The sequence below is a fragment of the Enoplosus armatus genome, chromosome 6, assembly GCF_043641665.1.
Source record: "Enoplosus armatus isolate fEnoArm2 chromosome 6, fEnoArm2.hap1, whole genome shotgun sequence".
Taxonomy (NCBI): Eukaryota; Metazoa; Chordata; class Actinopteri; order Centrarchiformes; family Enoplosidae; genus Enoplosus; species Enoplosus armatus.
In genome coordinates, this window is record NC_092185.1 from 1,414,504 (window position 1) to 1,432,185 (window position 17,682).

Here is a 17,682-nt window from a genome sequence, read left to right on the forward strand (position 1 = left end):
ATGCCCTCAGACTTTCCCCGGTCATTCCAGGTCCTGCCACTCCCGTCTGCCTTGCAGTCCCCTCGTTCCCCTCAGCTGCACCTCATTCCCTCATCAGCCACTCCCTACGGGTACTGGTCCACTTCCTGTGTTCCAGTGTCCGTTCATCCTTGTTGCCAGGTGTCTACTTGCTTAGTTCTTGTTTTGCCTTTGAGTTTTTGTCTCCCTGAACTTGTCCGTTCTCACTCTCCTGTACACATCGTGACCAAATTAGTGGACTGGGTGCAGTTACTGTTTAAAGTGCTTGAAACAAATCTTAATATTTATAATTCCATGACAACTGAGGAAACTCTCACCTGCTGACGAAAGCTCCAGAACAGCTGCTAAATGGACCGTGAGATGACATTGTTTTGACAACTGTTTTCAAGGTAAGGAATGATATTTGAACCTCAGTAACTATTTGGTGTTCATTTAAAGATGCTCTGTGGAGTTTTTGACCACTAGGGGTGCCATGGAGCAACCCTTTAATGAGCGGGTCTCTCTGCTCGTCCATGTTGTGACACGTCCAGGTGATCATCTGCAGAGGGCAGTAATGCAAATGTGTAGTGCAAGCCACGCCCTTCCACTGATTGACAGTTGGTGGCAGTAATGTGTCAAGAAATAGAGCAACGTACCAACAGAAGGAGGTGAAGAGGAGGCAGAAATACTGCCAGCTGATGGGAATAACGCAGCTAACACAACATTACACGTAAACTCCACAGGATAACTTTAACAGAGATGCATCATATCAAGGGAGACGCTCCGATACAGGTCGTTCCGTTTTTATTGTTTCATGTCATTAAACTTGAATACTTAATCGATGCAACTGATGACTAAATCCTACGTAAACAGCTGACACCAGGGTTGCAGATATGGAGATATCCAGCTACTGTACTGCAGACACAATACTCACTACAAATAACCAGATTACAGAGACATTGCTATTGTTTGTGGAGACTACGCAGATAAATGCCGAGAGATTACACAGGATACTTTGCAAATGTGTTAGCGTGTTAGCATGACAGAGTGCTGTTGGGTTTAAACAAGTCGTGGTCCAACTGGGTTTCTGCCTCATGAAGGTTGCAGAGCTTCATTCCCGGACGTAAATCCGTGTGCACACTACGTCATCGGCCCCAAAAGTCTGGAGGAAACAAAAAGACAATCCTGCATTAGCTCTTACAGTCAGCTGGCAAAGAATAACACCACAACCACGCCCACCTTGACACGCCTCCACACACAGTGATTGGCCAGGTGTGTGGAGGTGCAGCAAGGCAGGATTTTAACTCATTTTTGTTCACTTTACAGAACTACTTCTGTAAGTATGCAGTATGAGGGAAGTCAGATTTATTTATTTATCTATTTAAAAAAACGTACTGCACAAAAATGTGGGTTTGAGTTCATGGACAAGTCTCAACATGTCAAAGAAATCCTGCAAAGCAGTGATGAATGTGTCACAACATCTCAGTCAAAATGATCATCAGCCCCTCAGTTGAGGTCATGCTGCAAACTGTTGATGATGAAACCAAAAGAAACTGCTTAATAACTGATTTATGCTTGAAGTGACTGAGTCCAGTCTTCTGATGTTCCATCATTTCTTCATTGTATTTCAGGCTGATGCAGCCGGAGAAAATCCACACGACTTTTCCCTTAAAGTGTTTTCAAACTAAACCAATTAAACGGATCATGCAAATCGTATGGAAATGTGCCCCACTTACAGTGTGAACTGCCACAGACAATCAGACCATTGCTTTATGATCGCTAGTCCTCCTTTGAGTCTCCAGCTGAAGCCCTGCAATTGTTTGCTTGTCTCGGTGTCTGGGGGCTTTTTTGGAAACCGACAGATATGATTCAGATAATGTTTGTTTTGGTTTGTCCCAAAAGAAAGACGTCGTCTGGATGCAAAGATGTGTTTCTCTAGAGAGTCTTAAAATCCGTGATACAGTATTTATTTAATCAGCTGAAGCGTACTGAATACTGAAGCGTTTCAAAACATCTTTTGCATTTGCTGAAGTTTTCTCTCTAATAGGAATGCAGGTTTCTGAGCAGGTGTCAAACTGCACTGATGTGATTTCCTAACTGATGTCGAGATATTTGGATGGTTAGTTTAAACAACTAGCAGAGTAGTTAATGAGATTCACACGTGTGGGATTGTAATAGTTACAACTGCAGCCAAATATCAATAGAAACTCTCCCCTGAAGAGCAGAACTTTCTCTGTGAAAGCATTTGCTATAAATTCCTTGACATACGTGTATTTGACTGGAATCTTGTTTATATACAACTGAGCAACTTAGAAAACGTAACGCTTCCTAAAGTACGTTTTATATTAAAATAATGAGGAAATGATGTTAATTAGCATATCTGACAAACCGCAAAACTTTTGATGCTAAACATGTCAGTAAAATATTTCAGTTGTTTTCTGCCAAAATAACCAATGTAATGGTAGCAACTACAACATTATTAAAAAAAACATTTATGGCTGTGTTTAGGCAGCACATGGTTAAGGACAGATCACGGTAAAAAAACATGCTTCTAACCTTTAACTGAAACCACGAACTTTCACTCGACTTAATCCTGGCAGCGAATGTGTTTGCCGCCACAGCGTATTTGGGAAAACAATTTAGAGATATACAAACATCATTTCTTGGAGACAGGGCTGACATTTCACTGATGGTGCCTTTTTTTCACTTCCTTGTTTCTTATCACCCTTCATGCTTTCACCAACACTGTCAAGCAGCTGTGGCACCAAAACTAGGACAGTTGTCTCAGGTGAGTGATGACCAGATTTACTTGTTAGTGTTGTCATGGCAACAAAACCAGTTTCATACCATTTACTGTTATCTGTAAACTCTACACCACGATGTGGACGAATGTGGCCACATGGAGCTTTCTGCTGTTGATAGAAGAAGGTCAGAAACTGGGAGTCTACAAGCTGCACTGTGAACGTGGTCTAGATGATCTGCTGGGTCGTATGATGGTGTGACAGCAGGGAGGACTGAGGTGAGAAGAGCAGACCAGATCAATCTCCATTAGGACAGGAATGTTTGGACCCCTCCAGAGAAACCTCTGCTTTTATCACCCAAACATTTCATCTGTTCCGCCTCCTTCTCAGTCTGAACAACGAGGAGCTTCGAGTGGATCGTTGAGATACTGTTTGATCGCTGCTCTTCTGGCCGATAATATAAAGCTACACAAACATCCTGTACTTACTGTCTCAACATCTAAACCTTCTATATTGTTTCAAGCACATTAGTCTCACAAACACTCGAGGAACAACAAAGCCGAGCGTGGGAGCGTTGAGCGCCGAGAGAGGAAAGCTGTTGAGTCCCTGAGAACTGTTTGTCCGGTCCCTCGGTCTTGGACTGCTCCCCTGCACATCGTTCGAGGGGCTTTAGACCCATTGACTCCTGCCCATATTAATCTGGTTCAACACAGGGGGTATCGCTGCACTGTCAGCGTAGCAGCTCCCCTTGTTCTCCTTTCACGTGTCTCCGCGGGGTGGATGAAAGCTCGGCTCCTTGGGAAACGGCCTCTCTCATTTCCTTTACGAATGAATCTCCGGGGTGACTTCATACACTCCCTGCCTCGTTTCATTAACCCTTTCTCAAACAGAGCACACTCGCTGCTCGAAAACCCCATCGTAATGCGTCTGCTGTCTTCAGAGTCTCCATGAGAACAAGCCACATAACAGACAAAGCATACAGATAGTGGCATCGCATCATACGCTCTCTGTACTCTTTGTTGAGCCAAGCAAAGGCCTGACGTGAGAGTTCATTAATCTACTGAACTTCAGAGCTCTTGTCTCTTATCTCTCCTTCCTGAGCAGTAATCTATTAAGAGGCTTTCAGTAAGATGATGAGTCATTGCTCACCAGTATGAGCTCATCGCCGTTCAGCTCTCGGGTCCAGTAGGTTTTGGGGCCGTCACCGTCCACCAGAGTCTGCTGACAGTACATCTTGTTCTCCGACTCCCAGGTGGCGAGGCTCTGCAGGGGGGAGGGACAACAAGGCGGGAGGGTCAGTATGACGGTAAAACACATTAGCAAGGCGTGTCTTTAAAGGGTCACTTAATACCAACATCACCGATCGAACAGTGATGTCACAGTGCACTGACACACCCTGGAGTACCCTTATACATCACTGTATCGAGGTGAGAAGTTAACGCGTGACACCGTGATGAACCCACAGAGAGTTATCACCAGAGTCTGCAGCTCCACTCAGCTTGAAGGAGCTTTATGAGATAAGAAAACTTTATGGTCCATTACATTATATGAAATGGATATCTAGCTTCTGGCAACACCGAGCAAAACAGACAGCGAAGAGCAGCTGTAGAATGGCCGATTACTTCTTGTGCCCATTTTTCCTGGTTAGTGTCCTGCCAGATGGCAACAGCTGGATTGATGAGTGAAGGGGGCGGGTGGGGTCGGTATTGACCTGGGTTGCCTTTTTGGTTATTGGCCGGTTGTATAGGTTCTTGATGTCCTGGTCGACCAGTAGGGTCAGCCTCTTCCTGTGTCTAACTGAGAGGGTCCCCATGATCAGGGTGTTTCATATTATATCAGTGGCCTGAGTCTTGAACACACTGAGTAAATGAGGCGCTTTGGTCGGTAGGGTCTCCGTCTGCTAATTCGCTTCAATAATATTTCAAATGACTTCAACAGGATTAGTCAGACTTTGACTTCAGGACTAATTTGTCCTGAAATAATTGACTCAAATTGCCTTTCAGAGAGTTGAGAATTCATAAAAGATCAGGACCAAGGTGACTCTGTGGCGCTAAATTGTGTTAATAGAGAATATTTATCATTTTGGTCAGCTTAGGGTCCATCAACCACACTCGTATTTCATTAACTCATCTGTCTGTTGTCACGAAAGCTCTTCTGTTAGAGGAACACTTTGACATTTTGGGAAATGCACTTATTCACTTTACTTTACTTTACTTTCTTACTGAGAGTTAGATGAAAAGATCGATACCACTCGTTATGTCTGTCCATTAAATATGAAGCTGTAGTCAGGAGGGAACTGCTAACGTTAGCCTGGCTTCATCCAAAAGTAATCCAAAATCTGCCTACCAGCACACCTAAATCTGTCACTCACATCACCTTATATCTTGTTTGTTTAATCTGTCCAAAAACTGAAAAGAGTGATCAGTTAGTGACCTTTTAAGGTGTACAGACAGAGCCCGGCTAGCTGCCCTCCTCCCTTTATGCTAAGCTACGCTAACTCTCCTGCGAGTTTTATCAATTTTCTCAGCTAAAACCCGACACGAAAGTGAATATGCGTAGTTCCCGTTTGTGGCTATATGAGAGTTAAGTTTCCAGAAATTAGCATACTATTCACATTTTCTCAAGCGTTGGCTTGACGTTGCTACCTGACTGTGATCATATTTTCCCACACTGTTGAAATGTGTTTTTCCTCTCATCAAAGCTGGCTACAAATTTCCTTTTCAACAGCTTAAGCTAGTGATCCGGCTCCAAAACCTGGAACTAATCAAAGCTGCCATTGGTTCATCCAACTCAAGCACAACATCGACTTCCAACAAAATAAAAATCTGGACAGCCCTTTAATGAAAACAGCGTTTTTTCAGCATTTTCTTGAATGTCTGCACATTTGTGGTGTTGCTCATAGAAAAATTAGCTTGACAATTTGTATAATTTAGTGTTTTATAAAGCACCACTGCTCCGTGTTGGACGAAGCAGCCGCCTCAGTTTCTCAGAGGCAAATGTTAATCACCATATCAAAGGTAAGGAAAGCCATCATGGATCCCTGCGGGCTGCCGTCCACTGACTTTGCCAAGCTGAACAACAGCAGGGCTTTTCTCCAGCTCCCTACAGCTCTCCCTCTGATTTCTCTTTTTCTTTTCTTTTTTTTTTATCTAATAAAGCCCAGAGAGTCGATTAGCCACGGCTCCATTTTAACGTTAGCATCAGTCTCAGCCGCTGACTTGGATGGATTTTCTCTCATTCTTTCCATTGCACATTAAGTCACAGACAAATTCTCACTCAGTCTTTCTCTTGAGCTTGTGCACACACATTTCATCCTGCAGCCTTTTACTTATCAGAACATCTGCTGCCTTTGGCTTTGGTTCAGTCTCTCACAGACTTTAGTATCTCCATTGCTCATCAGACACAAACAGGGTGTTGAACATCTAATTTCCTGCTTGGTTTAAAGTATTTATTTTGGATTTTACAACATTTCTTTCAGAGCCCAAAATAACACACTCACTCCCACTTGGACTCCGTTTGGTTAGTTTGCTCATCACTCTTCTTCTTATGTCCTAACTTTAGGACAGTTTCTCTTCATCAAATCAACTCATATTTTACAAAGCGACAAATACCACATCTGGTGTGGTGAAGACATGCAGAGGTGCCTTCCCTCTGCTGCACTTTCCCTAATGGCCACTTAAATCTGACCATACAGAACTCCATTCAAAAAATCCCAACTTCCTGAATGATGGGTTTCCATCAGAAGCTATGGTCCTAATTGATCAATCCACTTCTTATCAGAACCCTCTTAGACCACGGTTTGTTTAGCTTTCCTGTAAACAGATTAAATTTGCTCCTCTTCTGTTGCATTTCTGACAGTCAGCAGCTCGAGGAGTGTTTGCTGCCCCCAGTGTAACTTAAATGGATGACTTGTAAGAACTTAAAGGTGCCATATGTAACAATATGTGACAATTGACATGTATTCATCACTTTTTATTGCAAATGTGTGAATGAATGAGACCCTCCCCGACTCTCGCCTATAACAGCCTGTGTTTCTATGTAAAGGACTCCCGAGTGTTCAGCCTCTCTGAGTGAACAACGTCAGCTAATTCATCCAGACTCCCGGGCTGATCTGGGAGTCTGGAGCTGGTAAATTGGCCAGCTTGGCGTTTGCAAATCACTTTATCACGTAACGATGCGAAGCAACGGACGCCAGACCCATGCAGCGTAGCTTATTTACAGTTGGCTAACCTTAGCGTGCTGGCTAACGTTATGGCTAGAAAGCCAATGGTCCAAATAAAATACAGGAACATTACAGATAGTAACGTTATTGTAAATATGATTGTAAATCATTCTGGTGTCGCTTCACTGTTTTCACCCCCCAGACTGCGGGCACGAGGATGCTGACTGCCGTTCACTTTGTGGCCCCCGGTTTCATTAAAAACAACGATAACTAAATATTTCCCATCAGAAAACAATAGTGGACGCACGTCACATGTTTCTCTACAGACTGTGTATTGTTAAATTGCCTTTAATCTTAATTACAGCTCCATGTGAAGAACAGACAGAATGAAAAAGAGTTTTCAGCCTTGAGAGTAATGATACTACAAATGGGCTACAATTCCCAAAGCCAATATTTATCAGTGTATATGACATAATCATTAGAATCAGCCCAAAAGACTCTGTCTACCCTCTCTCTTCTCTTTCTGCAGATTTCTGATCTGCCTGTCTGTGGCTGCAGGCCTGTTCCTGCCTCTCCACGCTAAATGACACAAGAAATCACTCTTGCTCGAGTCTCAGCCACACTGGAAATACATTCCCACTTTTATCCATTTACCCCGAACCTCTGCAAGAATTCATTACATTATAGGATCACCTGTCAGGCGTATATAGTCCATTATTTGGAAATATATATATATATATATATATATATTGTACTATAAGTTTTAAATGGATGCCACTGTTTCTGAAGTCAGATATTTTTAGCGTTCTGGAAATCCTTCTGCTTTGTTTCTGATCCTTATTCACACAACATCTGCGCCCCCTTTGCCTCTCTGTGCAGCCCCGTGGCAGGAGACTGATGCTAAATGTCTGTCTCTATAGCAACCAGCTGGGTTAAAAGACCCCATTTGTCTAAGTCATTTTGCCCAGAAGTGACTGGCTTTGTTGTACACTGGGAAATGAAGCTTATGTGTTCAGATGAAAATGTTGCACAGTCTCTCGTGTTCATGTGAGTCTGAGAGCTTTTTCCACCTAAACACCTCCATCCATCAGAGCAGGTACGTAATGGCCTCATTATGACTTCCTCTCTGCACTGAAGCCTGTCTGGTGTCTGTGTCTCTGAGACTGACGGGAAGCGTCTTATCACTGTCTCCTGCTGGCAGAGGCCGTCTGATCCCGCCCCACTCACGCAGATTAACTGGAGCTTTTTAACCTTGTGGCGGTGTTAATCAGCCCCCTGCTCCACGCCAGGCACAGATCAGCGTGTAATCCCTTTAACCACAGGGGCAGCCGGCCTCAGCCAAAACCCACTTAGGGCTCTCCTGCCAAACACCACCTGAGAGTCCGCCAACACCCCACGCTGCCCCCCCTCGCCCCTCGGGCACATGTGCCAGTGTCAGTGGGCGCTGCCGCCTGCAGGTTTAGCTGCAGTCTTGCGTATGATTGCCACACAAGAGCACAATGTGCTTGTTGCTGAGAGCCACCTCCTTCATTTGTTCTTGGTAAAAAAAGATAGATAGATGGATCTCTCTGTTAGCTCTGGTTCTGGTCTCCTCATCTGGAAACATCTGGCTCTTTAGCTGCTAAATGCTGCACTGTGTTCAGCAGCTGGTCTCTAGCTGCGTCCGTCTGCTGTCTTGGTGCTGAGGAGGTAGTGTACAGTGGGTTTTGTCATGTTTCCATTCAGTTGTCAAGCAAACTTTTGAAATGTTGCAAAAAGGAAATGCGAAATTTCCACCAGCTGGTTTGGAGCGAATAAACTAGGCTTTTTGCAAAGTGTATCTGTACACTTTACGCATGGCTGTAATCTGTAAGAAGAAGAAGAAGAAGAAGAAGAAGAAGAAGAAGAAGTGGAGGTTGCGAACCAGAAACAAAACAAGTTTCCATGGAAAAATGGAGAGAGGTCCTCAGGAAGTTATTTCTATTGCTTCAAAATGCTCATAAAAATAAGTTTGTGGAGACACAGCTGCCTGCTTGTTCTGTGAGGTCCAGATGTGTAAAAAGACAACTGTTTGCATGTCCTCCACGTCTTGCTGAAGTCCAGCTAGTCGTTGAGGATTTCTACTGTGTGCCTTCCTCACTGATGCTCTGCCACTCTTGTACTAACCCTTCAGTCTGAGATACGTTACAGGTGTGACACAGTGCAATCACACTGTATGATCCAAAGCTCCATACTGTCCTAAAATTGGAGGTGAATAAAAATATCCACCCAATATGGACACAAAGAACTTGAAGTTTGGACAATAACTTCACTGACTTGAACGCTGTGACGCTGAAGCTCAAACCCAAATAAGTGGATGTGGCAAATGTGTGACGACAACTCGACTTGTCAGCCTCGTAGCAGAGAGGCGTCATGTGGCCGACAGCCACACGGAGAGCCGTCTAGCCCTGCCCAGTACCCAGCATGCCCCAGGGCACAGACAGAAGGAGCCACACTTGTCTCCTGGGATCTGAAATAGGTCATGTCTGCTCTCTGTAGTTCGTACCATGAAATAAAAGGTGAGGACAAAAGTCTATACTTCAGATTTGAGCTCTTGAATGCTGTTTGACAAGTTTATTTTACATGTTAACAGATGTAATCAAGACAGAAATACAGACCGAACCCTTCATGAAGTCTGTTCATACCCAGAAGAATATTGTGGTTTCCAGAAAATACACATCTCTTATTTCTCAGGCTTTTGGCTGACTGTTGTTGATTGAATGTAATGCATGCACGTAATTACACATTTGTTCCAATATTTGCAATATTTCCTCTCCACAAGCATGAATATAAGTGCTTTCTGTTGCCCAAGAATTCCTCTGCTTCACATTTGAGAATAGAATAGAGTCCAAAGTTGTATTTTTCTTTGTGGTCAGAGCTGCAGCCTCGGCTTCAGATATCATGAGCTGTAACGCTGTGTCACGTTTCTGAAATGATTACAATTACTCACTAAATGATGGTTTTTCACCATGTATGTCACATTTACAGTATCAGTACCTCCAAATATCAGACCGTACTCAGCTGTAAAATATGGCTTCTCTAAAAAGGCTTCAATCCTCCTTCAAAGGGTTTTTGTTCTATGAGTAAAAGATTTCAACTATGTGACATTTGAGGGTCCCAGAGTATATAAATATATATTTACCATTTTTCCTCAATGGATTTTTCCCCCTGCTGCACTGCAGAAGCCACTGCAGCCTGTTCTTCTCGTGCAGGTGGAGGAGCTCATTGAAGCACAATGTCTTCTTCTCAAGGGAGCGATGCTCATCTCGGTTCAAAGCTGTTTCCCCTTCAGTTCAATATGCAACACCAAATGGCAGATTTTACATTTCTGCAGCTGTTCTGAATTAAGGATTTTCTCCCTCTTGTAGAATTTGAGTGTTCATAAAAGACCTAAATCCATCCCCGTCTGTGAGATTGTAATCAATTGTTCCCAGTGACAAAAACAACATTTTCTGAGATCTAATTTCAAAAACATCTTAAAACTGCCTAAACGTGCAGTTTTAAATGCGTTTATATAACAGTAATTACAGCGTAATAACCCTGTAATAGTGCCTAATACTCTCTCAGTGAACTGCAGTTTACTGCTGTAATTTGTTAGTTGATAAGCTGCGACTCTTGACACTGCGACACTGTTGATAATAATACATGTAACATGTAATATTACATGTTAATGTTGTGTCCTGATACCGAACAAGACTCTCTTTCTGTGCAGATCTGGTTGCTAAGCAGAGGGCAACAAACAGATGTTAGCCTCTGGACCACGACTGCATCTTTAGGAAGCAGTCAGCTGGTTGTTCCAGTCAGAATCAACCGTAGCTCTATTTTATTTTAAAATGCTATTTTATTCGTATTGTTTTGAATGTCATTCTAATGCTTTTCATAAATAAAGCTGCCTTGTGTGGCCTGAAGTGACTCAGTGGCAGCATGTTTGTGACATCTTGTCTCTACATTCTTCAGCTGACTCCCTTCGTTGTGTTGGTGCAGCTAATGTTGAGTGGATTGTGTCATTAAACACAATCAACAGCACATTCATCACGTGGGAAAGCTTTCAAACTTAGAGTGTTTTTGGGGGAGAGGGTTGTGAACGTAGACCTCTGATAAAAGGGATTCTTTTATTACTGAGAACATGTTGATAAACTGTACGAAACCTCGAGGTGACGATGATACAAACACAAATCACTTATTAAACTACTCACAGAAAAGACTTAGATGAATCGATCTAATTGGGTTTTCGTGCTTTGACACACATTAAAACACAGATGGAGGTCAGCTTTGGGAATGTGATCCTAATATGTTTACACAGTATCAGGCTCAACAGTCGAGCTGCCTAATCCACTTCTAATCTAACTGTACATCCTACATATTTATTACACCGAGGACATAAATGTCAACAAACCGAGTCCTACTTCTTATGCTACGTTTATGATTTGCTGATCATTTCATTGTTTTTTATACAGTTTTAAGTATTTCAGCAGAAGAAGAGTTTTTTAAGAATTTAGAAGACCTCGATGTTCCTTAAAAATAAATAATTTAAAGAATACATGTCTCTGCCTGCTTTCCAAACCTGTGTAGGAGCTCTGACTGTGTATCCGGATGTGAGAATTCCCCCTGAGGGACTGAAGAGGTTCAGAGAGAAACTCTCATCCATCCCAACTCAAGCTGCCCTTAATCCCGCTGCACAGACGTGAGGATGATACCAATGGGTGAAACTGCAAGGAGGTATTAATTTTTCATTCAACCCTCAACAGCGATGGCATGCAGATAGCTTTGAAGACCTCGAATACACACACAAACTTTCAGTTCGATATGTGAAGGATTAAAGTGCTGTTCTCACTGTTGAAACAGAAGCTGATTTAATCACTTTAACATTAACTGAATGTTGAGGTGAAACAAATGTGTGGCTCTACTATTCAATACATGTCCGAGAACACACCACTGTGTTTATATGTCATGACACTGACTGTCCTTAAAACATGCTTAATACAATACACACACACACACTAACACGCCCTTTTGTTTTCATCACTTAAGAGGACATTGTATTGACTTACATTCATTCCATGGAGACTTAACTGTAACCATAACCACCACACGCCTGACTCCAAAACACCAAATCTCACCTAATCATAGCCTTAAGATAACCATAATCTCACTCTCAACCCTAAAGTTTATTCATTGACCTTCAGGGGACTCCGAATGTGTCCCCACATGGGAGGTGAGTCCCCACAATGTGACTGTGTGACTGGACTTTTGCATCCTTCAGCCCATTTACTACAAATCCTTTATAACTTACATCACAAGTTACAATTAACAAGTAAAAATGCTGTTGTGTTTTAGACATTAGGATGTATTTTGTGCACCATGCCAGACAGCCATTGGTTTCCATCCATTTCTGTACAATATAAGAATCAAACAGCAGCAAAAGATGACATCCTTAAGCTGTGACTTTTATTCTCGTCCTCCACTAGAATCCATAATTTGCCATATTTCAGAATATCAGATATCTGATTTTTAATGATACTTATTTGCAGTCCTACCTTGCACTTTCGTCCATCCACCGTCTCCTCATCAAATTCTTCCCCGATGTGGAAGTTGATCTCGGTGGTGCGCACACTGGTGGATGTCTTGATGTAGAACTTCTCACCGTCCTGGCGGATCTCCACGTGGGGGTTGGAGGCCGCTGCCACCGCCACCTTCCTCAGCATGGTGTTGACTCCTGACCGGGAACAAACCAGGACAGAGCAGCGAGAGGGATGTGATTCAGATATTAAAGGAGCTTCTTACTGGTCGCAGACAGAGGTCATCAAGGGCTTAATACCCCACAACATCTACTTTAATCATCAGAGACAGATGAAAATGAAAGGAATGAGGCTAAAGGTGGGTCTCTGTGAGCGAAGGCATGCAAGAAGAAATGTACAAAAGTGGTTCTTTTGTTTCTGTTACAACAAAATCAAATGTGTGTCTGACACAGAAATCAGTGCAAAAAGGAGAAAAAGAGAGATGAGGTCTTTGTCATCTGATGACTGAGAGATTTTTCTGTTCTGTTTGTGCTAAAAGTTGCACCGAAACATTTTCCAGTACGTTCCGTTGTCTTTCTGTTGTGGCTTGCCCTCGACCCCACCCAGATTTAGACCTCTCTAAGCCCTCCTGCCAGCTTCTATCAGACTCTGGTCCTGAAACATGGAGGCACATGCTGGCTGCATGTCTCCTTGTGTATCTGTGTATGGTGAACATGAACATCTCCAAGCCTGAGGTTCAACCGAGAATGACAGAAATGTAGATGTTTCGCAGTAAAAGCACAATAAATACTCTGTGGCTCTGAGAGAAACCTCAACTATTTCTCAAAATTGAGATAAATCTGTGGAATTTTGGCCCTGAAGTCTGAGTGAGGGATTATTCGACCACGTCCAGAAGAGAAACGTGAACTCTGGAGGATGTCAGGATGTCAGGGCAGGTCAGCGCTGGCTATAGAGGAGCGATCCTGCATGTGGCACCGCCCGGGCTTGTGACCCTCTGCAAGGCCATCTGGCTTCATGTCCGGCCAAAGTCCTGGATCTTTTGTTTAACTGACCTCCCCTACCACCGGAAATAACTGAATATATAGAAAGCCAATATCTTTGTAAACAAGACCAAGTATTTGTTATTCATGGATTTAAAAAAGAGCAGCAGCTTACACTCGACCCCACCCATCATCTGAGGGATCACGCCATGTGTTTTTATAGCATTAAATATGTATGAGCATCAGTGAGCCAAGCAGTCTGTCCTCTGACATGTTCTCAACGTTTAATTTGCCTACATTTTAAACAGCAGACATCTTTATGCATCATGTATGTCCTAATCAAAGGTAAACTGAGTGTCTTCTGCTCCCAAGTTTAAACTTCAGCAGTTTGTTTTGTCTTTGCATTTCTTGACTAGAGTCCCTATTAACTCCGGCAAGTCTTAAAAAATCCACGTTTTGGCTCGGTAGTAAAATTGTACATGAAGTGTGCAGTATTTTTAGATTCTTTGATCAAATGCAGACACACATGCCTGCTCTCAATTAGGAAACTGTGAGTCTGATCAATTCGTACAGCTCTGTTCACTCAGCATGTTCCTCTGCTATCTGCACCCTGGATATAACAATCCCCCTCCTCCTGTAGGAAACCTCAGACTCAACAGATAATTATGAAGATGATGATGGAAAGTGGCGGCCCTGCAGCACTGGAATCCACAGTCGCTGCCCATCGCAGCTCTCCATTGACCGAGCCCTTATGTGAGCGTGAATGAGTGATGTGCGCCGGCAGATGTGGTTAATGTGTTCATGAATGGATGAGGTGCTAAACTCTCCTTGGACTCACAGTCCAGCTGGAGGGACCGTTGCCTTATGAACTATTAGATGTGTTTTATGATGATCTTTGAGGGCTTCCTAACTGACTTCAGGGTCTTAAAGAGAACTTAAGATTCAATTTTATTATCAACAAATCCCACGAACAGACTGAAACCAACGCTGCGTCTGTCTGTCTGTCAACACTTTGCGACCTCCTCACTCTGTCTGTACTACTGTGTACTCAGCCCTAAGCCCATTTATTCCTACTGAAGACGTAAATCTTTAATAACAGGTCAGAAATATATATACTTTCATTGTTAAAAAAGGTTTAGTCATACCCTTATATAGTTGGGCACTGCAGGTTTTATAAAATGTTTCTCAAACAGGAGTAAATGGTGCATTTGCTGGGGACTATTTTCAGCTGCGGATTAATACACATTTAGTGTTTACGGCTGCAGGTTGGTGTATTTGGGATTGATTAAGAATAAACTACAGTGCCCAGGTTCATCATAAAGAGGGAACATGTCACCCAGTGCAACAGTGTGAGGTGTTTTTAATAGTTTTTGTACAAAATGAATCTTTATTTATGGCTCAGAGGAATAATCTACAGCACATCAGGCTACAAAGCCAAGACTTGTTAGAAGGATAAATTCATGATTATTATTTATTTTCACTGGATTTGAAAACTGTAGAATATCAGCAACCTTACAGTGATATTTAAAGTGGGACTGCAACCACAAAGAAGAAGCTTTCGGAGACAAATATGCACTCAGATACTCAAGAAATCTTCCATGTGTGCCGTTCAGTGATGCAGCGATACACAAACAACTAAAACAGTCAATTGTTCCCGCTTTGCAATGTACAAAGCTGCACACTTTTCATCTTAACTTTCCCAGTTTGTGCTAAAACAGGGACCCTTCATGTCTAAAAAGTTGATTGTAATCCAGTTTTGTGTCGACAGTTCCTGGAGAGTTGTTGAAGCAGCTCCCTGTACTCTCACTGGGACTTCTCCCTAAAGATTTCTACATTATTCTAAAGACACACAGCCTGTTTTCTGTGTCCTGTCGGTTTCAGCAGTCCCGGCGTGACTAAAATGCTGCAACACAATTGAATGACCCAGTTAAACTGGTCCCCATCTAAACCATCACAATCATCAGCTAAGACTTAAGAATGAAAAAAGATAGGACACAAGAGAACTGGGCTCCGGAGACCTCCCCTGGCATTGCTAATGCATGCCCTACTTAAATGCTTAACATGAATAATGTTGCCCCCCCACCCCCCCATGTAACAATACCACGTCTGTTTAGGCTGGAATTCAGCATCCAGTGTTTCATATCTCCTGTAAAGCCGAGGGATTTCCCTTCAGCAGCATCTCCCCGTAGACCTCTGGGTTTTTATTTTCCCAGGGAGCTTCTCCGAACAACGCGATGTTGGAAGTCAAAGACCCAGAAAAGCCTCTTTCTATAAGGACATGATGGATAGTCAACCTCATGCAGGGATGTAGCGCTGGCTATGGAGGGGAGAGAGAGAGGGGAGGGAGAAAAGAGAGAGGAGAGGGCTTACCCAGGGCTTTGAGAAGTTCATCAAAATTCTCACTCTTCTTCATCTTCCAGGTGCCGGCAAAGTTAGGCATGTCTGCTGAGGCTGAGTGCAAGGGCTGCCGAAAGAACCTGTTCCACGCAGTGATGCCTCGCTCCCTCTCTGTCCTCTTTGACTCTGTCTCACCCTCCTCCTCCTTCCCAGTGCTCCTGTCTCCTCTGCTCTGGGCTCAGCCTCTCCTTCACACTGTTAACACCGGCTTTCTCTTATACTTTCTCTACTTCACACGCTCTTCTTGCTTCGTCTGCGTGTCTCAGTGCTGCTCTCAGGCTGCAATCTTGTCTTTAGCTCTTTTATAGCTACTGTCTTCACTGGGAGTCAGAGGAGGTCCCTCCCCCTGAAAGCTCTGTCCCATTAATACAGTAGAGCAAGACTGACGTGTCTGCTTCCTCTGGCGATCAAAACCACTAAATTCATTCCTTTAGACTATTTATAGAGCTTCAGTTTGTCAACAACTCCATTATCAATAGTCTTTTTGTTTTTAATAGTTGACATCTTTAGGCAAGAGTGTTCAAAAAGCCTTTTTTTAAAAAGAAGAAGAAAGAAGAAGCAGCTCGGGTCACAGGGTTTATTTTTCAAAATCAAACTATTTTACTTTGTTCAACTTTGTTAAATTCATATACAGTAACACATATATACATCTTCCTTCAAGCTAATCAAACTCTACCAGATCTAGATATTAAACGTTCAACTATAGTACTTAAATAACTTTATTTTCTGGTCTGTCTTCACTCTGTTTTCTTCGGCACTGTTGACTACATAAGGACGAGGGATTAAATTAACCCCAAACTGATCCTGAACCACAAACACAGATCAAAGCAGTGAATCGTCTCGATGTTTCCTTGGTGATTCCTCTCAGGCATTTATTACGTACATTGTGTTGTATTGTATTAATTATGTATTATTATGTAAAGTGTCATCATTTGCTCTGCACTGTTGGCTAAATAGGTGCAAGATGTTACAGTAAATCAGCCTCGAACTAATCCTGCAGCACAAACATGGATCAGAGAGACGGTTTATTTAACGATAATGAGTTTTGTATTGTATTAATTATGTATTAGTCTGCATTATTATGTAGGAGGATCAGTGGGATCAGTTAGAGTTCTCTACTCTGATAAGCTTTGGAAATGCTTCTGCGTCGTGTAGTTAGCAGTGTGGTGCTGTAAGAGAAGAACAGGTGATGTTCACCGTCGAACCACCGCAGGTGAGCTGCACGAGATTGTGAATGAGTTCAATGTCTTATTAAACCTGTTGATGTAATAAATTACATCATATCATCGCTAATAAATAAACGAATTAATAAACAAATTGTCTTCTTCATACAGAAATGGATTCATACAAACATGTTTTATCTGACTAATAGTAATAACTTAAGTTGTTGTTTTACATTCTCAGTGTTACAAACCAATTGAGGTTAAATAAACTTATATGAAGTTGTGTTAAAGTGCACTATGACTGCACTTAACTGTATGAATTAGGATTCCTTTTAACATCTGACCAGAGACAATGTTTTTTTTAATTGATGTCCTTTTTGCCTCTTCATCAGTGAGAACTGTCCCTTTAAATAAACTAATACAATAAAATATTGCAAATACAAATGTGCATTTTAATGTTTTATATTTTGTCAAGACAGTATTACATTATCCAGAAGTTGTCACATTATCCGAGGCTGCTAGATGTTACAGAAGTATAAATACATATTTATACTGTGTGTTGGTGTTTTGCTTCGCTGACTTGTTGAAAAGCCGGCAGCTAAATAAAGACAACACACTCTCTTCGCTGTCCTCGATTCATTTCTGTCCTCAGAGACAAACAAAGGGAATATTATCAAAAGGATTTTGTGAGAGGAAGTTGACAAT

At 42.4% G+C, this 17,682-nt stretch overlaps 1 protein-coding gene across 1 annotated transcript; it reads right to left on the minus strand.

The window, feature by feature from the left end:
- Window positions 1-894: 894 nt before the first annotated feature.
- On the minus strand, window positions 895-15,916 carry crabp1a (cellular retinoic acid binding protein 1a). The gene is made up of 4 exons (XM_070907576.1): window positions 15,788-15,916; window positions 12,456-12,634; window positions 3,888-4,001; window positions 895-1,159 (listed from the first exon to the last, which is right to left on the minus strand). Exons 1-4 carry the CDS (start codon window positions 15,855-15,857, stop codon window positions 1,109-1,111), a joined length of 414 nt encoding a protein of 137 aa, XP_070763677.1. The 5' UTR covers window positions 15,858-15,916; the 3' UTR covers window positions 895-1,108.
- Between the last annotated feature and the right edge of the window lie 1,766 nt (window positions 15,917-17,682).

Coding starts and splice junctions, on each gene's coding strand:
- crabp1a (XM_070907576.1), bottom strand. CDS start 15,857: ATGCCTAACTTTGCCGGCACCTGGAAGATGAAGAAGAGTGAGAATTTT. Junction 12,635..15,787: donor TGAACTTCTCAAAGCCCTGG/GTAAGCCCTCTC, acceptor GTTCCCGGTCAG/GAGTCAACACCATGCTGAGG. Junction 1,160..3,887: donor ACGGCGATGAGCTCATACTG/GTGAGCAATGAC, acceptor TGTTTCCTCCAG/ACTTTTGGGGCCGATGACGT.